General features: G+C 45.6%; 1 protein-coding gene across 1 annotated transcript in view; it reads right to left on the bottom strand.

The window, feature by feature from the left end:
• The window catches only part of LOC136760082 (connector enhancer of kinase suppressor of ras 2), a 111018-nt gene that overhangs the window by 15067 nt on the left and 71216 nt on the right, over window positions 1-24735 (bottom strand). The window contains exons 10-14 of the mRNA XM_066715329.1: window positions 19915-20045; window positions 18891-19102; window positions 17915-18001; window positions 11233-11480; window positions 2563-2600 (exon numbers count right to left, since the gene is read on the bottom strand). Of these exons, the coding sequence (XP_066571426.1) occupies window positions 2563-2600; window positions 11233-11480; window positions 17915-18001; window positions 18891-19102; window positions 19915-20045 (716 nt within the window). The remainder of the gene's footprint in view (window positions 1-2562; window positions 2601-11232; window positions 11481-17914; window positions 18002-18890; window positions 19103-19914; window positions 20046-24735) is intronic.

Raw genomic sequence — 24735 nt, 5'->3', positions numbered from 1 at the left:
TTGAGGTTAGTAGGTGACAGCGACCCGGGCTGGACTGAACAACCGGAAGACACGGACCAAGGGTGGCAGCCACTGACCCAGACAGCCAGTGGCCCGAATGTGATGAGTCTGGCTGTGTTCTATACAACCCAATTTATTTATGGAATATATGCGTTTCCTAGATTGTTTCAGCAGAATGCATTTATGTCCAATTAGCTGTCAGACAGATGGCAGTTCCCCTGTTTTGCACAGCTCCAATGGTGATCTCTCTCACACGTCTCTCCACTAACACTGTAGGAGTGATGCTGGCTGCCAGTCCTCCACCCCTGTACCTCACACTGTCTCCACACTGCCAGTGCGGGCTGAGCCAAAAACAGACTAACACACATCTACAGTCTATCTTACACACACACATCTACAGTGTCACTCACACACACTCATACAGACACACAGTCACTTCCAAATAATCATACACAAACACATATATGAAGAATAGCTTTATATAGCTGATTTCCAAACAAAAGTACAAAACTCAAGCTCAATAAACATAAATTAATTAATAAAACTCTGATGAACATACTGACAAACAATCTTTAAGCTCTGGGAAGTTATGCCTGTCAACCAAAACTTGAACAAAGACAAAGATCACCACAAGATTGCAGTTCTGCCACTTTCAAAGCTGTTTATCTCAGTAACTATGACCTCATCCTCTGCAATTTAATCAGAAATTAATTCAGGTTTGCCTTTCTTGCTGCTTGGGTGGAAACTGAAGGCAGCCTATCTCTGACAGCTAAGAACTTAAATATTTACCAACTGTAAGAAAACATGCACTAGGTGATGTAACGGCTCATTTCTCAGTACCCATGATTGTAATTGCGTATGTGTGAAAAGCAGCTGAAGACTAAAAACCCGAAGAACAGCACTCAGGAAATTAAAGTAATCTCCTCAACAACAGTGTGTGTGTATGTGGCAGGCAGGGGGGGTGATGCAGAAACTACAGGACTGAACCCAGAAGCCTTCACACACTCCCTTGCCCTCTCTTTTGGTGTAGTGGAACTCATCTCAGTGCTGTGCCCCGCAGCCATTTCTCTGGTCGATTATCAGTTATAACACTGCACAGTCAGAGTGAGAGGATTGTATGTGTCAACTTGAATACAATGTGTCAGACAGATTAATAAATAATCATCATCATCATAATCAACCTTTGCGCTGACATCTATTTTACTTTTGTCCTTCTCTGCCTCTCTCTCTTTCTCACTACATGGCTGATCCTAGAATGGTGTATTGCAGCCTATGTAGTCAGCTCATCACAGTGTGTGTCTGTCAGTCGCTCAGTCTCCAGTGTCTCACGCTTGTGCAACCAATGAGAGAGAGCTGAGCAGCCAGGGCTTAAATGTGGTTTCCCTCAGTGCACTGTTAAGTCAGTGTCACCCAACCACTTTGGTGAGAATTAATTCAATATATACATAAATGCAAAACAAAAAAGTAATTGTGGCATTATTACACCCACTCCCCACCCCCCTTTCCTAGAAGTGGATCTACTGGGTGTGGTGGGGGAGACAACCACAGTGAGAAGATCGGACAAGGCAGCTGCTTCAGAAAGTGTGCAGAATGGTGTGCTCTGCTTTTTGCTCAGTGCAAAAGGAACTGCAACTTTCCCTATTACACCTTAGCTCCAGACTAACTGCCCAATATTCAATTCAGCAAACCCCTCTTGTATATTGCACATCTGGGCAGTGAAGCTTATTCCTGGAGCCGTGCTATTGTGCAGTGTCAGCCTCTCAGCCGAAAACAAAAAAAAAAGAGAGATGCAGCTCTCAGTCTGTAGTCTGTACAGATGCACACCAAGCCACCACACTCTGACATCCCCACTGTTTTGGACCAAGAAACACAATCTAGCCTGACCTCAAACGGAAAACATATAAACATATAAACTAAAACAGGAATTCCAATTAAACTGATGCAGCTTTCACGTCTTTTAATTGTAAACCTAAAAACAAAACAAAAAACACTACAGGGTACATAATATGTGAATATATACATACGTTTTTTGTGTGATATATTTTTAAAATACCATGCTAAGTCACAGTCTCTTGTGTTAGCTGCCTCCAGTACCACGGAACTCCACTGTCACTGAGCGACAGAAAAACACTCAATTCAGCTGAAGAAATCTCAGTTCTCAGTTATTCTGCCGCAGCAGGAAATGTGATTCTTTCGGCTTAAAACTTTTTGTTTAAATAAAAATTAATTAAAAAAGACAATAAAACACTTGCTGACCTGTATCAAGCCACTACTGACTACCACCAGCAACACTGCCTCACTCAACACAGCTGCTGGAGACCCTGCTTGAGCCACCGCCTCTCCCACCAGCCTTCTGCAACCGAAGTGTTGCGTGATGGTCTGTGCACTCTCCCACCAGTGATGAGCGAGGTCACCGGCAATGTGAAGACAAGAGGCCCAGAGTGCAAGGAGCCGCTCTGACCCCTCTCTCTGGGGATGGAGTCCCCCTGTCAGTGGGAGAGAGCTCTCTGTGTCCCAGAGAACACAGCAAACACCCCTGTGCCCTGGGAGAGACGAACTCACCTGTCGGGTTCCCCTCCTCGCAGTGTGTCGCCAGCTCTCTGCAGGGAGACAGAAGACAGAAAAGAGCAGTAGTGTCAGGGGTGGTAGGCAGGTCACGGAAACAGGCAAGCCCACACTTCCTCTTTCTCTCTATCTCTCTCTCTCTCTGTCTATCTCTCTTTCTATCACTGCGCCTCAGCGGTGAAGCAGGTATAGGAGGAGGCGAGGGTGATGTCATTTTGACACCTAGGATGTGGTGAGGACTGTTCCTATTCTGTCCTTTGCTCCTCCCCTACCCCAACCTCCACCCACACCGCTGAGTAAGTTGTTATTTAACTGTGGGAAGAGGAGTGAGTGTAGATGTGGGGAGATGGGAGAGAGAGCAGAGAGTAACATGGGAGCGCATTGGTAAAACCAAGTATCAAATGTCAATTTGAGGGCAACACTGAAAAGCTGCCCACAGAGTTTTGATTTTGTCCTGGCCTGCACCATCCAATAGGAGGACTAGGATTTTCCGGGGGTAAACAGGAAAGGTCCAATAGCTGCTTGTATACTAGTACATCTCAATTCCTTGGCCTTATAGGGCTCAGGATCAGACTCAGACTTTCAGAAAGAGCAAAACACAGCATTGTCTCCAAAATGGCAGGCACATGCTCGGATATATAAATCATTTAAAGCTGTCCTCCAGAAGGTCACATTTGGGGTAAACAATCCAATCCTACCCAGTCGTTCATCCTGCCAAATAAGCTAAAAATGTATTTTAGACACTGAGAGGTTTATATGGAGCCTTTCAAGCTTTGGCAGAAAGTACCTTGACATACTGAAGTCAATTGGGTAGTTATAGGCAAAGCTGCTATATGAAATATCTAAGCTACTTTGTCATAATTTCTGTAACCTTGTTGTAATTATGATTATTTTTATGATTTGTGACTTCAGTGTTATCTTCTGCTTGCTTGCAAAGACTCAAAGTGCAGCTCCACCCTGCCTTCATATCCCAACATCCCCCAGCTCTGTCCTGAATGTCTTAAAAACATTGTGCATGGTGAGCTGGTAGTCACTCACTCTGCACCCCCCCAAATCCCCCTCCACTCCATGTGCACAGCTGTACAGGTGCAGAGGGGCAGGTGGCCTGCTGCCCCCAACCCCACCACCTCTGCCTCCTCCCCGACTCTGTAACTGGAACAACAGCTGTACAGCACTCTGCTTCCGCTCTGCACTGTCCCAAAATAGCCTGCCCTCAGACCCAACCTACAGCTCTTAGCACTCTCACTCTCTCTCCCTCTGTCTCTCGTTCTGCACCATTAATGGCTTTGCATTACATAAGAACATCACACATCCCCTCCCTCTGACGGATATCCTTGTATACTTATATTGGTATAACTGTGTACCTGTATATTTGTGTGTGTATTGCAAATAATGAAAAACAAACAAAATAAATAACTCTGATTGCAGATTTACATCATGTACCCTGCTTCCATAAACGCAGATCCTGCCTCGCTCCATTTGCCAGGCCATGTGCCGACTGGGAAGCTCCCTCAAATGCCTCATTTACCTCCCAGCCATCTTGCACATTGACAGGCTATTGCCTATTCTATGGTACTTAATCCAGCAACTCACTTTGAGCCAGTTCTATCCATAAGGATGGGAAGTGCCCCCAACATGAATCTTCCACTGCCTCCCCAAGCAGAGGTGGGTGTCTCAGCTAGCACTCACCCTGCTTCACCCCGAATCTGCCCTGAGAAAATATGTCCTGTAGCACACCATGGCAACTCAATGTTAAAAATGTCACACTGCAGGAGTGTAAAGGGGAAGTCATGGTACACCATGGAGAGATGAAGTGAGTCACGATACCAACCATGGAAACAGAATTGTACAGGCATGGTGCTCTGCAGCTGTGAGGACACTGCCTTCATTGCCATGCAACTGACACTGTTGGAGGCCTGCATTGCAGTGCTCCCCCCAGCGCAGGGCATACGCTGCTCATGTCACCAGGCTGCTGCAGCTCTGCTCAGGGTCATGTGGACAGAGGCCACAGGGCGAAGGCTGGGGGGGCGAGGGCTGGGGCGTGACACCCAGGCACTGAGAGCAGGGGAGGAAGGGCTGTGTATTTAATTCCGTGCCATTTTTCACTTGTGTCCACGGACAGCCTGGAGCCCACAAGACCAAAGAAAGGAAAGGAATGAGATCTACCTAAGCTCTGCTTCATTCAGATCTACCTTACTAATGTCTAACTCTTTCAGTTATACCTCAACAGGTGTTTTGAACTTTTCAACAAACTTTTTTGCTAGTATCTCAGATACTTTTACACATACATAAATATCCATCCATTAACTGCTTCATCCTGTACAGGATCCTGTTAGAACAGGATTCACTTTGATGCAATTCCACTTATAATGCGATTGGACAGTGTTGATTTTCATCCACAACAATGTCCTTTTGTAAGTTTCAAGGGAAGAGGTCTGTTATTAGTCATCCAAGACAAACACATCATAGTACATGACTTCGCCGAGAGAGGCACATGTTTCAAGTTCAAGACTGACAGCCATTTGCACCTATGAGAGACAAAATAATTAGAGTAATCACCCTATTTTTCCTAAAGATCCATCGGTTTGTAGTCATAAAAAGTTTATTCACCACCCAGAACTGAGAATGTTTGCATTCCGCTGTAGCCTACACGGCAGTGCCTGAAATAAAATAAGCATGTCATATAATAGCAACAGTTCTGGGTGGTGAAATAAACTTTACATGACTACAAAAACTGATGGATCTTTCAGGAAAATAGGATGATGGGGCAATCGAATGTGCATAAAATGTAATTTTTTCTGATTTTCTCCATTGACTTCCAGCATAGCAGCTATAGCGTTAGCACCCACGTGAAGTCATGCAAATTTTTCGATCTCTGATTTCTGGTACATAGAATGAGCTGGACATGAAAAGCTCACTCCACAGAATGTTTCTACTTATAGAATAACCTGTTCCCATTTAAGTTTCTTGAAACAGATAAGGTAGATTCCCTTTCAAATGCACAGTTAAAACATATTGAGATTGTTAAAAACAAATACAGTCTATGAAATAATCTACACTAGACTTTTTTTCAATTAAAGTAAAATGTGCAATAGTTTACTGCTATAAAGTAGTGTAAAGGCTATAGAGTGCATTATATATTACATTTCTTTAAACATTAGTTAAACACGATGAATAGTTTGGTTGGCATTGTTGAAAGCACATGCAGGGGCTTGTTTGCTACACTATACATATATAGGAACTGTTTGCCAGTCTTTTCAGTACTGGCTTGAGCTTTGTACAGCCACCACAGGACAGAGCTCTGGGTGTGTTGTCCACAGGATGAGACTGAGTTTCCCATTCCAGTTCTGGCTGGGTTGGACCTGCTATGGGCTATTTGAAAGCAGCTTGGTAATCTTAATCTTGCTGCACATGCTGCCCCACAGCTCCTGTGCCGCCCCATGCCCGGAGGCCACACTGGGCTGCAGGGTGTCAGGCCGAATAACTGAGCACCACACTGACATCACGGATGACTGTACTAGAGGTAGGGAGGAAGGGAGGACTGCAAGAACCTCTGAGGGAAAAGCAAACCCCCAACCCACCCCTGTTTGAGAAGAGGTGGTATCTCGCAACTATCCCAGTGGGTATCTTCAAGTGGTGATTTGCAGTGAAGGGGGACACAGTGGCCTCTGTCTGTGTCTGACTTCTATTGAGCGTCAGGAGTGCCCGGAGAAGCATGGGGGGGAGGGACAGCTGATGTTGAGATTTCTGTGATGTAGAATAACAGGAGGGGCTGTGAGAGTTTCTGCTCAGATTTCCCCAGTGAAGAGCCATGCCACAATACCCAAAGGGTCATTACAATTTTAATCAGTGTGATTCATTCAGAATACACACACACATGCACACACTACACAGTCACAAAATCACACACTCACACAAAATGCCAGTAAGCACGCCCCCCGCCCTTGCTCAGAGCACTGCTGCCAACCACTTTAGGAAATGTATCACCTCCTGTTCTGAAGAGATATCTAGACTTGCAGGAAAGTCTGAAGGAGGACTACACTCTCTCAGAACACAGCGGTGAGGGGCTCAGACACTGAAACTGAAAATGATGCTATCTCTCTCTCATCCATCACCCTCCCTGCTTCCTGTATATGTGGCTCTCTATCTCTCTCTCTCTCTCTTTCTCTCTCTCTGACTCCTCTCTGTAGTAGTTCTCAATTTGACTCCGACCTTCGAGTTGTTCTCACCTCCACCCTTCAGTCTCTCTCCTAATCCTGCACCTGCATCTCCCTGTCTAACTGTAAAATCATTTAAAAGGGGGCAGGGTTTAAATAATACATATAATTCTACTGAATATTTAATCAGGACAGAGATCCAGGACTCTCAATGAGAGATGAGAGATGAGGAGAGATTGAACCAGGGAGCTTTACACCGAAAACTGAGATCTGCTGGCTGGCTGGCTCTTGAACCCTAGGAAAGGCCAATACCTGGAGGCAGAGATTGGGAGAGAGCGAGGGATGAGAGTATAAGGCTGGCTGTTTGACTTGTCCCTTAGCTACTGCTCTGCCGTGATTTATTCACATTAAGAGCCAGGGAGATTGTTCTGCTCCTCTGCCTGTTAATTTTAAAGTTATTAGACTCTGACAGTGAAAAATGGGATCCCCAGCTCAATTAATTGAACCGTTTCCACAGATGAATACTAATCCTGGCCCTGTCCATGGAGGAGTGTGTGTGTGAGTATGAGTGTCAGTGCGTGCAGGAGGGAGCAGGGTGTGTACTGGGGATAAATAAAGTGCAGTTTTTATTATTTGGATTATCAGGATCATACAGCTAGTGTGCGCTGAAGGACAGAAGACACTTTCAAATGGACAGAGTATGGGAGACACTTCCCTGCTGCATACCACTACGCTGCTGACCAGCTCACACAGAGCTGCCGCTGTGCCACACTATGCAGAAATGGCCATCCCTGACCCAGAGATGAAGCCTGGCGTTCAGCCCACTCTACCCAATCTCAATAGCTAACTAAAGAGGCATCTGCTTGGCTCGCAGTAGGGAATCAAGGACACATTGTCAGTGTTGCACTCAGCTGTGATGCAACACCAAACACTGTATACAACCGGACCTGGACTGCTAAGCCATGGGTCCGGTTTGGACACTGAATTTAAGAGTGATGTCTTTACATAGTGAGGTAACTGCCTCCACAGAATGGTAGTGCAAGGCTGCTGACTTACGCAGACAGGCCTTGTGTTACAGAGTGATCTTCTAATCCCTGTCTCCACACTAACCAGTTCATTACGCACTACCCAATGCAGTGGTGCAGAAGCGCGACAGCCAGTGACAGGCACTAACTCGTCTTCTGATGATAGCTGGTTGTGTCTCCGTGTGACCAGAACCTGGTCCCCGGCTCAGGCCCGCCTCCTTCAGCTCCCAGCGGACTATTCTAATTTTGGCATAAATTATTAAGTGATGTGAGCGGTTGTCACAGGCCTCAGAGAGTGGACGATTTATTTATAGATCTCTCTCAGCGCGTGGTTGAATAAGTGATGGGATTCTTCTTTGCTTTCCTTCTCTATCTTTTGCTTGTAAAGTGTCACCATGCCTGCGAAAGCTCATCTCGGACTCCTCTGCTGCAATGATATACATTTCCTGCTACAGCATTTTATTTTATTAAAGTTTTCTGTAAGAAGAGCTATTCGCGCCTCTCCTAACAGGTGAGCGCTCCTTTAGTGAGTGCTGGCGGTCCAGCTGGATGGCTGGTGTTCAGTCTTATCTTGGCGGTAAAAGTCAGTTCCTGTAAAGTCACACACAGACAGAATAAAAGAGTAATAACCTGCAGAACAACATATTTTTTCCTTCCTGGGTGAGAATCCTGATTATATAATTGCCCTCCTGACTGCTTCAAACAGACTCTGTATCTATGCTCTTGGATGCACTTATCCTTCCACCTTCTCAAAAGGAAGACACTTCATGTTATCACCTAGATGGCAAACCTCCAGATGTAGTGGCGCTGTGTGCTCTTGTATCTCTGAAGTGAATGTTAACAGTGGGAGAGAGGCAGAGGCAGACAGACAGCTAGAGATACAGATACGCACGGGGCCTACGTCCTTCCCTAAAGATATCAACTCTCTATCATCTACCCTTGAGGAAAAATAAATACATCAAAATTATACAATAAATACTAAGAAGTGCATTGTGGGAGCTCAGGCTTCTGCACAAATGTGCTGCTACTCAGTTCTGGGCTTTCCCGGGCACACTCCTCTTCCTCCAACCACATACCTAATTGCCCAGGGGGAGGGGCAGTGCAGAGGCAGATCAAGTGCCAGTGCGGTTGGCTGGGCTCTGGGGGGATGGCTGTTAGTATCTGCAGCACTCAGTGCCAGGCTGGTAGTTACTGCCGGACTGAAAACTGTAATCAGCCAATCGGGACCCAGCAGGGAGCTTCCCCCTGCCTCCCCCCGCCTGTGACTAGAGAGTGGCAATTTCAGAACCCCTGAAGGCAGTAGAGTCAGGAGAGGACAGTATTGGCTCTGTGTGTGTGTGGTTCTCAGAGGGTTGGGGGAAGGAGAGGGAGTTGTGTGGTTGGACAGACAGGAGGAAAGACAGAAGATTTAGAAATAGGAAAATGACACCAAACAGTAAACAAGCAGTGGTTTGAGGTCTTCTTGTACAGTGGAGAATCCTGTAATCACACCCATGCTGCTGGGCTGGGAGGCAGGCGCAGGCTGGAGGAGCCACAGCTTGTCTCACAGATACTTCCTGATGTCACAGCAAGACCACAGCCCCTCACAGCCGTTCAGACTGCAGATGCGATGCTCCAACCCAGATGCGCAGCTCCAACCCAGGACCAGGGGTCTCACCAGGCTACAGCAGTGTGAACGGCTGGCAGGAACGACAGCCACTCTGTATCTGTGTGTGTGTGCATGCATGAGTGTGTGTGTGTGTTTATGTGTGTGTGTTTATATGAATGTCACTGTTGGTGTCTCTGCCTGTGTTGAAAGCTTCTGTTGTTGTCTGTCATGTAGAGCACAGGGCAGACTGATTCAAGAAATATCAGCTTCTCAGTCTTGTGGTCAATCAACCAACCAGCCAACCAACCAATCTATCGCTATTGGTTTTTCTATAATATAGCACGTTCCCATGCACAGGCAGCCCTGAGTGTGCACAAAATGTGCACTAAAAATAAACCAGATGATTGCTAGAGCCTTTAAGGTGAATTAAACTGAACTGTTGGAGTGCAATTCTTGGGCTTTTTATACACTCACCTAAAGGATTATTAGGAACACCTGTTCAATTTCTCATTAATGCAATTATCTAACCAACCAATCACATGGCAGTTGCTTCAATGCATTTAGGGGTGTGGTCCTGGTCAAGACAATCTCCTGAACTCCAAACTGAATGTCTGAATGGGAAAGAAAGGTGATTTAAGCAATTTTGAGCGTGGCATGGTTGTTGGTGCCAGACGGGCCGGTCTGAGTATTTCACAATCTGCTCAGTTACTGGGATTTTCACGCACAACCATTTCTAGGGTTTACAAAGAATGGTGTGAAAAGGGAAAAACATCCAGTATGCGGCAGTCCTGTGGGCGAAAATGCCTTGTTGGTGCTAGAGGTCAGAGGAGAATGGGCCGACTGATTCAAGCTGATAGAAGAGCAACTTTGACTGAAATAAGCACTCGTTACAACCGAGGTATGCAGCAAAGCATTTGTGAAGCCACAACACGTACAACCTTGAGGCGGATGGGCTACAACAGCAGAAGACCCCACCGGGTACCACTCATCTCCACTACAAATAGGAAAAAGAGGCTACAATTTGCACAAGCTCACCAAAATTGGACAGTTGAAGACTGGAAAAATGTTGCCTGGTCTGATGAGTCTCGATTTCTGTTGAGACATTCAGATGGTAGAGTCAGAATTTGGTGTAAACAGAATGAGAACATGGATCCATCATGCCTTGTTACCACTGTGCAGGCTGGTGGTGGTGGTGTAATGGTGTGGGGGATGTTTTCTTGGCACACTTTAGGCCCCTTAGTGCCAACTGGGCATCGTTTAAATGCCACGGCCTACCTGAGCATTGTTTCGGACCATGTCCATCCCTTTATGACCACCATGTACCCATCCTCTGATGGCTACTTCCAGCAGGATAATGCACCATGTCACAAAGGTCGAATCATTTCAAATTGGTTTCTTGAACATGACAATGAGTTCACTGTACTAAACTGGCCCCCACAGTCACCAGATCTCAACCCAATAGAGCATCTTTGGGATGTGGTGGAACGGGAGCTTCGTGCCCTGGATGTGCATCCCACAAATCTCCATCAACTGCAAGATGCTATCCTATCAATATGGGCCAACATTTCTAAAGAATGCTTTCAGCACCTTGTTGAATCAATGCCATGTAGAATTAAGGCAGTTCTGAAGGCGAAAGGGGGTCAAACACAGTATTAGTATGGTGTTCCTAATAATCCTATAGGTCAGTGTATATATGCATCTTCAAAGCTCTGCTCACACACCACTACTTTTTTCTGCTAAAATATGCACCTTTCTCTATTCACACCCATATACTTAATAGGTAAATGTCATAGGTATATAACAACGAAACATTCACTATTCAAGTGAAGCTTATTATGCTCTGGAGGGAAATGGCCCGAGGCAGAAGCGGGCAGTGGCCGGACCTACACACACTCACATGGTACAGTGGCACGGTGTTGCTCTCGGGCAGTGGGAAAGGCAGCCCCTCAGGGGGTCCTGAGTCCAGTCTGACGGTAGATGCCAGCAGGGAAGGGCTGATGGGGTAACTGGGGCTGCTGGGGTTCTTGCCCTTCTTCCGGGAGCGCCGACCCGTGTCCCGCTTGGATTCACGCTGGGTCTCCGGCTCCTCCTGGATCACCAGTATCTTGTCGTCGCTCAGGTAGCGCAGGAGAGAGTTCTCAGAGTCTGGGGCAGGAGGAGAGGGGGGCATAGAGGCATTGAGAAAGAGGGAGGGGGAGTAGGAGAGAAGGAGAGAGAAAGTCATCTGGCCTGTGAGAAACACTAAAGGGCCACACCTACCTGAAATGGGCAACAGTGCAGAGCAAACATGGTGCCATGAAAATTAATGAATAAGAAAAAAAGGGAATAATAAACTTCTAATTTATTTAACTTATACTTCCTGGAAAGATTAAACCATGATTGATTCCACAAAATTTTACCAGGTGTATCTCATCGTATTACATCCATAGGTTACCTTTTGCCCTTAACCAACAAAATTGTTGATTCTTACAGGTATATAAATTAAATAATAATCTAAACTAAATTATAATCAGATTTTTAGATTTTCCACTCTTTCCACTCAAACCTTTTCTTTAACCATCCAAATTTGTAACTGGATCATAAATTAACATGAATTAGCCTAAATAGAAGTCAGAATCATAATCTTAGCTGTGAAGCTGCAAGGCTGTGCCTGATGAATAGACTTCACCCAAAACACTATTGCATTACATCAGTAGGGTACCTGCTCCATTGTAAGGCCTAACAACAGACCAAATACAACCCCAGCCGACACCAGGATTTTTAATCTAGGCCAACACAAATCCACACCTTATCCACTATAGAAATGCAAAGCTAACGTTAATGAAATCCTAAGTTTCATGAGGATGGTAATGGTAACCCTAGCCTGGAGCAAAACATAACTCTTATTGAATCAATAAGCTTTATTTTAATGCAGAAGTGAGCTAAATTACTCAAAACAATGCCCAGTTGCCTGTAAAATTACCAATGGTGTCAGTGCAGTGTTCTTAATTCAGGTCAAACTCTAAAGTTTACTGTTTGCATGGAGCATCCTGATTGATGCCCCCTGCTCTGTGTAGCTTGTGTCCTGCCATTGATGGCAGTAGGTGAACCAAGTGCTGACAAACCATCAGTCGGCTTCAGTAGGAAGGTCAAGAAGGAGGTCAGCTGTGCAACGCTCTGATATACAGTATGTATCGACCTTTGAATCAATCAATCAATCAATCAGTCTATGGATGTACAACCAAAAGGGTTGTTGTGAAACTTCAGTTGATGACCATTAAAAATCTGTGTGTGTAGATTATATATGCTACTAAAAATATAGATAAACAGAGGGGGTCACTCTGGAACCTTTCTTGTGTCTTTATGAATAATGCCATTACGACTCAGGGGTGACAGGAGCTGAGCCTGGTTCTCAGACAGACTGAATGGTGTATAATGAGTCAGGTGGGTCACGACGATTAGATGTCAGTGTCCACGTATTGGTTAACCAACCAGACAGATGGAAACGACAAAGTGGCCACTGTCCCTCAGACACTCGGAAACGCCTGCCACTGTATGCAGGTAGGTCTGAACACTGCTCTCCTCGGCCAGCCATGCCCACGTGGCCCGCACAATGGCTTCCAGCACCCATGTTTTTTCAGAGGCTTGGCTGATCAGACGCTCACCGTGGTGTCTGCCTGATGTGTTGAAAGTTTCCAATTACAATGAAAGGTGACTTGATTCGAACGGGAGTGCAAGAGCAGGGTTGTGGGGGTGTGTACTGAGTTCTTTTGGTGCAATTTTTTTTTAAATGAAAATGTCAAAAGCTCTGGTTCAGAACTCCCCCGCCACCTGCCACCACCCACCCTAGGGTGCCACTCTCCCATCTCACCCTTACCTAGAATGAAACACAATCTTGTTCAACACTCAGGGATAGCCCCGAGGCTACAAGCTCGGCTGTACAGGCAGTGTGTTGATGCATGCTCGCTCTCTTCCTCCCTCTCTCTCTCTCTTACCCCTTCTCTCTCTGTCTCTCTCTCTCTTCCCTCCACCTCTCTCTCTCTCACAGAGCAGCCCTGAGCTTAGGAGTGTTGGGGCTTATGGGAATCTCCGGCACCCCCCCACCCCCACCCCCTTCAGCTTCCTCCTCCCCCCCTTCCTCTCCCCAGGTGGGCGGCTGCTATATTTAGCTCCAGTGCGTGGGAGTGCAGAGCTCCTTCCCCCGCACACACACCACCAATCACTTTCCTTTATGCTATTCATGGGCTGTTTAAGATGCTTTCTCTCTCTCTCTTTCCCTCTCTCTAGCTCTGCTGACGTGCCTGTGCTGACTGCATACTAATCAATGGGCTCTGCAGAGGGGGGGTGGGCTGGTGAACATGGGAAAACCTGATCAGGCTTCTCCTTTTTCTGAGTGTGTGTTTGTGTGCGCCTGTGTGTGTGTGTGTGTCTGTGTGTGCCTGTGTCTCTATGTGAGCATGTGTTTATGTGCTTGCGTGTGTGTGACTGTACATGTGTTCCGGTGTGTGTGTCTCGCCGTGTGTGTGTTTGTGTCTGTGTGGGGCACTGAGCGTTGTGTCTGTTTTTGTATGTCGGTGGGTCCCCGTTTGTCTGTTTGCATTTCACTCATGCAAATGTGCAGCCAGCAAATGGCAGCCTTTGCTATTTTTTGCATTTTAAAAACATTCTGTATTTCCATTCATTTGGAATCTCTGTATGTATGTCCTGCCTCATTCAGTTGGGTAGTGGGATGAATAGCTGAAACAGGAACTAAATCAGTTATTGAAATAAGTTAAGAAAATGCAAAACAAAACGTGAAGTATTATCCAGCCTGCTGGAGTCCACAGTGTATGTGTGTCAGGTTTGTTTTCTAGGTGTCTTCCTGCTATCAGTTGTGACACATAATGACAGGAAATTAAATGGGAATCCTTTCTATTAACCTGCTGGAGTCTCGATTCATAATTACAATTTGGATTTGCAGCTATAATGGGAGCCAGAGTCATTCCAATGATAAAGCGCAATCGAATTGGAAACTGGTTTTAATTTCTGTATGAAACTAGTTGTAAATTGCTATTGATTAGCTATGCTCCAATGCAACCCTATTGTGTGTGGCACCATTTACAATAAAATATATACTGAAAACTCAGAGAAGGAGGAAGATGTGAAGTTTAGAACCTAATATTGAAACAAAAGCTTTTCTCCAAACTAAAATGTGTATGACTCTGTATAATTGTGAAGTGTCACCTGCCCTGTGTGTGTGTCGTTGTGCAGTGTAGTGCAGTGCAGTGTTCATCAGTGTGTGCTAAACAGTGTGTGATTGTGCCTTAATTCGTGTATGTGTCAGTGGTTGTGTGAGTTTCAGTGTGTATGTGCTCATGTGTGTACAGCAGTGTGTGTATGAGAGTGTCTGTTGTGCAGTTTGTGTGTGTCACTGTGTGAGATTGAATCTGGGCTGTGGATGCGTCGATGGGATGGAGAAGAGGCAATGGAGGGAGGAGAGGATGGGGAAGGGGCCCAGAGCTCAGAGTCCATTATGAGTGTAGATTCCATGTAAATAGATACATAATTTCTAATACAAAATATGAAAATGACACAGGGTGTAAAGGGCTTTCCTTCTTTGAGACAGACTGAGGAGGGAAGAGAGGAAAGAGTGAGAGAGGAGTGATACAATGTGAAGAGGGAGAGAAAGAGAGCAAAGGGAGGGGGAAGGAAAGATGCAGAGATGCAAAGAGAGATAAAGAAAAGATGAGAGAGTGAGAGGGAGATGTGTGTGAGGGGGTTATAGTTTGCCAGCTGCTAGAGAGACAGGCAGAATTGGAGGGAACTTAAAATGTAAAGAGAGATCAATGTAGGGAGAAGGAGAAACCTATGAAAAATGGGTGCATGGTGGGGAAGGGGGTGAGAGTGGACAGGGAGGATCCTCTGTTGTACAAAATGTGACTCCTCCTCCCTGCTCTGATCACTGCATATTGATTGATAGATTATTCTTTTTTTGGCTGCTATTCCCCACACTGATATTTGCAAAGGCACTATGTAAAAACTGTAAAGATTTAGAAAAATTCAACAGGCTTAAAATATTGCCTGAAATGCATTGCAAATGTCTGCCAATATTCCTGTTCAAGTAAACGCAGGCTGAGCAGAAACACTGAGAGACTCAACTCTGTCTTATTTACCATACTGTGTGTGCTGCCAGCTTTTGGGGATTTCCCATCTTACTTTTTATTTTTTCTCTACCTCCCACACTTCATTGACGGGAGCATCAGAGCCGTCGGATATCAATGGATCAGTATGAATAACCCCCTCTGTAAAGGAGGCGTTGTGATGGTACAATGATATTGTGACACATTAACTGTAAATATGTCAGTGGAGGAGGCGGAGGCACTGAGGACTTTGCTTTCTTTACAAATATGAAACTATCCCATGTGCCTGTGTGTGTGTAAAAGTGTGTGTGTGTGAGTGCACCTGTGTGAGAATGTGTGTGTGTGTGTGTGAGAGAGAGTATGCCTGTGTATTTGCGTGTGTGTATGTGTGTGTGAGCGTGCCTGTATGTGTGCATGTGTGTGTGTGTTTGTGAGAGTGAGTGCGCCTGTGTGTCTGTGTGTAAGTGTGAGAGTGTGCATGTGCGTGTGTGCCTGTGTGAGACTGTATGTGTGTGTGTATGTGAATATGCATGTGTGTGCGTGTGTGTGTGTGAGAGAGAGAGAGTGTGTGTATGCACATGCTTTAATTTTACATTCTTTGGGTGTGCACGGGGGTTCTGGCTACCTGGCAGGAAGTGGTTAAAACTCAGAGAAAGAGAAGAACATTAAATATAGATGCAACGTCTATTTTTAGTGAGCTTTGCATGTGTGAGCAATTTATGAAATGGTGAAAAAAACATGAAAAAAGAAAAGAAAGCTCATATAGCACGACAGCAAGCCTCTCTCTGAATCAATGTCGGTGAGAAAATAACTCTGCTCAAGATCACTGATCAAATTATTCTGTTCATAAATACAAGCTGTAGACGTCTGTCTTGAGTATTGCTTTCCCCAGTGCCACAGATGACATAATTAGGGTCATAAATCTTCTGTTATTTTACTTAATGGATCCAAAGGAATCATATGCAATATTATGCATTTTATATATCATATACCTATAAATGTATATAAATAAAATGGCTGAATTAGCTACTTAAGTAAATGTTAAATTAGTAAAATTGTTCTCTCTCGGTTGTCCCTTCATGTATAGCTTTCACTCGCTTACTTTCTCTTCCTATCTATTTGCCTATCTCTGTCTATAAATATCAGATGTGACTTGTATTCTTGTACACTGTCACAGAACTTCATTCATCTTGTAAATTCTCCCAGAATCCCGAGCTGAGCCCCCTTCTCCAGCTCTGATTAATGCAGTGTGTCTGATGCAGTTCAGTGCTGCTTAGTAGACAGATAGATAGACTGGATAATAGATGCGGGAGGGAGAAGATTGATGATGGACAGCTTGATGGATATTTTCCCCAAGATACTGGCTGAGGAGTCTCCCCCTGTGCTGCATCTCACAAATACATACACACACATAGGTCCAATACGGGTACACACACATATATATGCACAACACATTTCTTCTCGACAAGCTGTGAGCAGGGAGGCCAAGGGCCCCCAAAAGAAAATAAATAAATATGCAGAAGGAACACACAAATACATATGAACTCACACTCTGTCTCACAGACTGGTACACTGAGGCATCTGGTGGAAATGTCTTTGTGATGGGAGCCCTGGTCGTCAGCAGAGTAGGTCAGAGCTATGGAGTGAATGGCTGCAATACTTCCAGTTACAGTACACACACACACACACACACACACACACACACACACACACACACACACACACACACATGAGCCTAGCGTGGGCACAGCTCGGAAGGGGAAATGAGAGTGGAAATGTGGCAATACTTGCATTACACGCTGCAGTTAAATATACAGACTGCTGTAAAAAGCAGGGTGATTTATTTCTATTAAAGGTATGGGAAGAAAATAAAAAAGAAGAAATAAACCAACAAAATAAAAACATAGTAAGTGTTAAGGCGGAGCATGGGAAGAACTGCAAGAGCCAGCAGTTAGTTAAGGTCTGTACAAATATAGCATCCTTGTTACCCACTGGTTGGGCTTGGATGTGTTATGGGCACATTTTTATCGCTGACTCACAAACTTCCAGCATGTGACATGATGAAGCTCTACACCATGAGCAAAGCACGCTAGTCCCCAGAGCACCAAGGAGAGCAGCGCAGCTGTGAAATGTTCACACTCAATGTATTGCTTTTAGCTTGTAAATGGAGCAAAGCACAATGGGAAGAAAACAATGGCATAACAATAAATAAATGAAAGTCTCCACTGCACACGAAGTCTGATGGCAAAGCAGTAGAAATGTGCTAGTCATGTACTGTACTGAACCGAGACATATGTTTACATAACTACAGATGTGTGTATGTGTACTTGATCTGCAAGTGAATTCGCAAGGCTCTGTGGTGATCTGCGACCCGTGTCTTCTCCCAGGTTCAGATCAAAATCTTTTTTTAAACTCCATTTCTCGTTTGACTCGTGAGAATTTGGATCGTACTATTTTAGCCTCACAAAAAAAAAAACCCACCTCTGCTCCCCCTCTTGTACATGTTAGGCTCCTTGGTCTCTCCCATCCAGCTGTACTCCGTTGGCATGGAAACCGGCCTTAGGTCACCTGGAAAGAAGCCAAAGGAGCGCATCAGCCGGCAGGAGGAGGAGGAGGAGGAGGAGAGAGGGAGCAAGAGAGAGAGGGAGGAAGGGTGAGGGAGAGAGGGCTTGGCTGCGGCACATGTGTCTCTCTTGCAGATCAGATTAGCAAAGCATGCCGGACGAAGCAATTACAGCACTAAAACACTTCCTCCACTTCATGGGCTGGCAGGCTGTGGGAGAGAGACGGGGACTTTATCTGCAGTAGCAAGCAGGGTCTGATTCCCAGAGAGAGGGCTGCCTCCAGCCACAGGGAAAAGACAGGAAAGAACCATCTCCTTGGTGCCCGAAGGACACTTAAAGAAAAAATGGAATTAGATTTTTTAAATAAAAAATTAAAAAATAAATATGCCATTATTGGTTCCCACCAATGGGATTGCCCTTGAGTCTGTCTGTCAGCGGTGAAAGCAGGGAAGTGAAGCTTGTGAGTGCACTGCTGATTGAATCGGAGGGAGCGTGCACGTCAATGCTGGGTATATCGATCTGAAGGGTTTTAAATGTGAGAATAAAGTGCAATAATAAACACTATATACCGGGTGCTGTGAGTTCCGTGGCTGTTGTGCCATTGTTCCGTTGTGCCGGCAGTAAGGGTGTGCTGCTCTAAATGAGATGCTGTGTCCAGATTTTGAAGGACACACACAGACATACACAAATGCAACAACGTAAAGGAACACTCACACACACACTGATTGAGCACCAAGCCTACTGAAAACCACCAAAAAAGAAAAAGAGCAAGTGAGCGGTGCTGGAGGGTGATCTGGGAGTGGAGAGCAGCCAAGTGTGAGACAGAGGAGCAGAAACAGGAGCAGATGCAGGTGCAGGAGCAGGAGTGTGAGGGGTGGGGATGTCTCTCTCACCGTGGGTTGGCGTCTTCTCTCTCCTGCGCACCCCTGTGGAGCGGCCACGGTCATACTCGGGGCCCAGGGGCACTCCCTCACCCTCCATCAGCGTGTAGTACTTCCCACTCTCGTGGTCCAGGAAGAAGCTGGGGGACTCGGAGCCCTTCATGCCAGACTTGCCCATGCTGTACTTGTTGATGTCATCGCAGGACATGATGCCAATGTCGTCCCTGTGAGAATGGGAGGAGGAGGAGAGAAGAGGAGGATGGAGGAGAGAGAAGAGGATGGAGGATGGAGTAGGAGGAGGAAGGAAGAATAGGAGGATTAAGTGGAGGAGGTTGTTGGAGGAAGAGGAGGAGGGAGAAGGAGGTGGAAGTGGACAAAAAGGGGGGTGGGGAGATGAGGGGAGAAGAGGAGGAAAAGGAGGAGCATGGAGGAGGAGGAGGAGGAGAGGAGAAAAGTTGAGGGCACCTGTGCATTTTAACATTGTCTAAAGCCCCATTCACATTGAAATGCCAGCAAAATGCAGGCAACGTTTCTTCCTGTTGCACCCCCATTCACACTGTCTTTGAATGCCGGCAAATTTCAGGCTGTACCCATTCACACATAAAACACAGAATGCAGGTATTAACACTGTAGCCTTGGGAACTAGACGCTACAGAAGCATGTGGATTTGATAGAGGAGACACAGACTGATATTCTGGACGTGTTTGTAAAAGTTCAATAATTTCCATGTTTCGCCAGATTCCTTCCATTGTGTTTACTGGGCTATTGGTTCTAACCAGTGCATTGGTTCAGTTCGTACTCATTAACAAATACAAATCTTGCCGACAACAAAATGCCACCAAAAAGCCAGCATTTGTTTCAGTGTGAATGGGGCTTAACATAAAGGAGGGTTTCATACTCCTGTACTCATCTTGTGTGGGTGTGTAACACATTCACACAAAATAGTAGCACACAAATGTCCCTGTACATGTACACAAGAGTAAATCTTCTACCAGCTTTGGAAAGATCAGGTTCACACTATGCAGCGCCAGGTTACCTGGGTCCGTAGAGTCCAGAAACTGGGGACAGGATGAAGACATCATGCATATTGGAGCTGTCCATCTTGGAAGACATGCCCATGGTGCTGGTGGGGGTGGTGGAGTTACTGGTGGGGCTGGTGGGGATGGGCTGCGGAGACAGGGGGTGGGGATGTCAATTAGCATACTGGGAGGCTGGACTGGGGCTCTTGGGCAGGTACCCCCTGTGGAGTTGCAAACCAGCCTCCCACTGCTCAGCCATTCAACGCTTCAGGCTCAACCAAAAAAAATGTTTCAGTACGTTTAATTAAACAAAAAATTAGCTCACTCATGTTGTTAAGTCTGGAACAAAAATCTGAAGACATTGCATCCCCCCAAGACCAGAGGAGCCCCAACACTGCCCCTCAAGTAAAACTAGGGATCCTTTACAAACACAGCCGGGGGAGATTATAAACAGTGGGCTGTGCTGTGGGAGTCAAAAGTATATTCAAAAGTATTATTTTTATTATTAATAATAATTACATTGTTACAAAAGAAAAATACAAACATGTCTTAATTGTGTCATGAGAATTTGGTAATTCAAGCAGAACACAATACAGATACAAAGCAAATAAAAATACAGTCACTACAGTATAATCAATCACTGGTATTTATTTCCAATGAGGACAACAGAAATCCCCTTACTGCAGCAAAAGCAGTTAGCAAACCCCATTGCCCAATTAACATGCTAATTTACATTTTAATTAACAATAACATTTAGGCCTAGACACAAATCAATGCCAGCTTAACTACGAGAAGAGTACATATTACTTTCGAACCCCCACCCCCCCATCCAAAAGGTGCCATATTCCCTTAGCAACTGCTGTACGCATAGGTCCTTAGCAACCAGGAAGCTCTTTACTCATGTGTCTTAGTGACTGTGAGTGGACAGCAAACCAGGCTGCCTGGCAAAGGGAGAGATGTCAGGATTGAACAGAAGCCTCTTGCCTTGGAATCGCCACTTGATACAACAGAACAGGGGTCATCAGGGGTCAACAGCCTGAGCTGTTTCAGTGCCTTAAAATCAGAGCAGCAGGTTGCGGTTTTAATGTGACACACTGTGAAAAGTGACACCTGAGTGAGGCCCTGTGTGGCCCTGTGAGCTGGCAGGGGACAGGCAAGGAGCAGGGCTGTTCACGTTGTTTAGAAATAAATAACAGCGGATAAGTAATAAATGAAATAATTAATAAATAAATACATAAATATAGAAATACATTTTAAAAATACATTGGTGGGATTATGCTTTGTGATAGTGAACAGTGAAATCCTACTTTTTGTAAACGGGGTTTTGAATTGCTCCCTACTCCACCTCAGTGGCAAGAAGGATGTGGGCACCACCACCCCAGGGGTAAGGGCTCAGCTCAGACAATCTCTGCCTGGTCTTGGTCTGTGTGGGAGCAGCTGATCCAAAGCTGCAGTCATTACAAGGCAGATGCTACACTCAGTGTAAAACAGAGCAGCCAAAGGCTGCAGGCTGAGCTCTGCTGCTGTGAGGCTGCTTGCCCTGCACTGCACAACACCCTCTCCTCACATTTCTGGGTTCTACTGCAGCCTGCAAGCTTGACCAGGGAGTCGATACGATGAGAGAGACCCCTGTGACTTTACCAGTTAACACCCCTGTATTAATGTGAAATATAAATGATTGACTCCTACCTTGCACACACCTTACTTTACCAATGGGTGTTGTAGTAAGTGGAAAGAGTAGACAAAAAGTGGGATGAGAGTGCTCACAGATTTATAGACTTGTGATGTCTAATGAGTGAAAACAGTAATTTGTTAATTATCGTGGCCGCCCCCCTGCCTTTTTCATTCCTGAGCACTGACAGCGCGAGAGCAGCAGCGACAGCCAGATTACACCCCTATCAGCCCGCAGGAGAGGAGCCCGGGAACACAGAGCTGGCAGGGTAGTAATTTTGGTGAGATAAAACATTAAAAAAAATAAAAGACAAAACCGTAAAGTCAATGCTCTGCAACTGCTGTCCATGCGCTACGCTCTTGCTGTGCCGCAAGGGGCGTCATGTGTTTATGTGTGGCGGGAGAGTCCCATACTGTGCACACACTCCCCCCTCTGCACCGCCCCCCCCCACCCCGCCATTACACTATGAGCTCCGATTCTCCTAAACCACACAGACTACAGCGTTTCATTACTTAATTGCGATTAGTTAATTAAAACCAAGCTTTGAAGAAGAACATTTATTAATGATGTCCACCAGCACAATCTAAATATGTCTTTAGCCGTAATTCATGCTTGGGTTTCCCCACTTAACTGCAGCTACATATTATACACACACACACACACACACACACACACACACACAGACACACACACACACACACATACACACATATATATTTATAAATACATAAAGCCCAAAAAAAGGAAATATGCTAATTATTTTTACTTAAAAGCCACAATAACCCAGTTTAATAAAGAATGAAAAGCTTCTTTAAAGGCTCTGAACCTGAGAGGGGCTCATTAATTGCACCTGTGGTACACCCCCAGCGGGGCCCACACAGCTCAGATCATAAGATTAATCAGCATTTTAATCAAATCTGGTTACAGGTCGGAAAACATGCCTTTAACTATTGAGATATCCAAACCTCAGATCATATACCTTTCCCGTATATAATATAACATGACAGATGCCAGTGAACAGATTTGCCTAAACTGTAAAAACTACACACATCCTGAAGTAGGCTTTGGTATGCGCAGGCTCTCCAGCTGCAGACCGGGCTCATGTTGGGTGGATTGTAGCTTACGGACACTATCCACCACAGCACAGACCCCCTGTACACGACCTCCAATGCTTCCAGACACAGCAGCTCAGTAAAGAATAAATCCAAGAGTGGAATAAATCTAAATCCAACCAATAAAATGTAAAAGCAATGGTTTGCTGGAGTGCAGAGATCAGGGGCATGTCTCTGGACCACGGGTTGTGCCTGGGCTCAGGTGCCTTGTGGCTCCTTGCATGAGAGGTCTTCAGATCCCCACCACAGTTCGGCACAGCCTGCATCTGCTACTGGAGCATTGGAGGAGACTATGTGTAGTGTCACATCCAGAGGAGTGCATTCACCTCACAATAGCTCATATTCAGCACAAAAACACCCCCTGCCACCCATTCAGCACATCCCATGCAAATCCCAGAGACCATGTTCCAAGTGAAGGAATAGGATCGTAAGTAAACACATTTCAGAGAAAGCACATTTCTGTTTTGCTCTATGTTCTGTGCAGTGTTGCCTGAGATGTACACTTTACCATGAAGTGCATAACGATTAAACTACACTACTGTAGTATTGATCCCACCCCTCCCATACTTCCCTGTGTCACATATATTCTGTAAACATAAAGCAAATGAGTTAAACAAATGATATGAATGGAGTTCTCAGCATCACTGTTAATACTCATTACTTTGCCAGCATGAGTAAAAACACAAAACACACAAGCCACAAAAACTAAATAAAAAAAAACCCAGCAGATTTTATTAAACCAAGATGTAATAAAACAAAACAAAACACTATCTCTTCATAACAGCATGTTTGGATTAGTGTGCTAATGCTACAAAAGGACAGGAATCATCTGTCTTTTCTCCAACCATTTTTCTTTGGGAGAGAGAGAAAGAAGAGGGGAAGCAAGGAAGATGTTTGGCACCTGTAAGTGCATCTCCAGTGACAGGAGCAGGGAACAGATGGCAGCCCTGTCTCTGCAGCTTACTGCCTTATTACAGAGTGGCACCCGAGCAACCCTCATACGATCACTCACTGCATCAACATCACTGAATAAAATGTCACAGCGTACAGTGCACAGCACAGAGCACAGGGGCTGCTCCAGGAGGCTGTGCTTACAGAAACACATTATACGTTGCAGCAGTGCATGATTAAAGCACCAAAAACAAATTTATATTCCACAAAGCTGTACAAACTATACAAATAAGCCTTACGCATTTACAACATAGTGGGGAGACACGCACACCGCTGTGTGTGCGGTTAGGAAACAGTATTTTCAGCTTCTCTCCCAGCTAGGAGGACTACACAAGCCAGGCCACCCCCCGCCCCCCCCCCCTCTGCACCCTTACGCGGGCTACAACAACACACATTATTATTCCACACACACACGGGGGGGTTTCTGTCGATGCTTGTAAACGAGAGAGAAGCTCCAGCACATGCAGGCGCAGGGGCAGGGTGCATGGAAATGAATTAGCCCCTAATATGCTTCTAAAAATAGTGCCAGCTGTGAAAACAAGGGCTCCCCCAGTAGCCAATATACCGCGCAACTCTTTCTGCGGCAGTCACAAGACATGGAAGCCCAACTTCCCCGTAATAAACCCCACATCCAGCAATTCAACTTCAGTCCCCAAACCCATTCACATCTCCATGTCCGGGCCAGGCAGGGGGGAGACTCTGAGGCTGTTGTCCCCCTCAGGACCAGTATGAGCAGTTGTACTGGATTGTTGAGCAGTTTTAACATGATGTGGAGCCCCTCCCTCTCAGCGCTGTGTTCTTTCTTGGTGAACCTTTACCAGGCGAGGGGGAAGCCAATCACCAGGAAGGAATCATACATGCGTGTACATGCACACATACATACACAGGCACACACACTCTCACACAGTCACACAGAGACACCGACAAATGGACAAACAGACACACAGGCACAGATAGGCAGGTACACACTCAAGCACACACACCTTCCAGGTCCCCCGCCGGGGAAGGGAGGGCACGGCGCTGGGCAGCAGGAGGAGAAGGTATATGTTGGAGGGAGATATGGAGAAAAGGGAAGAAGGGGGAGAGATGGGGTTGATTGTCAA

The sequence above is a fragment of the Amia ocellicauda genome, chromosome 10 (genome assembly GCF_036373705.1).
Source record: "Amia ocellicauda isolate fAmiCal2 chromosome 10, fAmiCal2.hap1, whole genome shotgun sequence".
Lineage (NCBI taxonomy): Eukaryota > Metazoa > Chordata > Actinopteri > Amiiformes > Amiidae > Amia > Amia ocellicauda.
The sequence above is the reverse complement of the archived record's forward strand: the minus strand, read 5'-3'. Positions and strand labels throughout refer to the sequence as shown.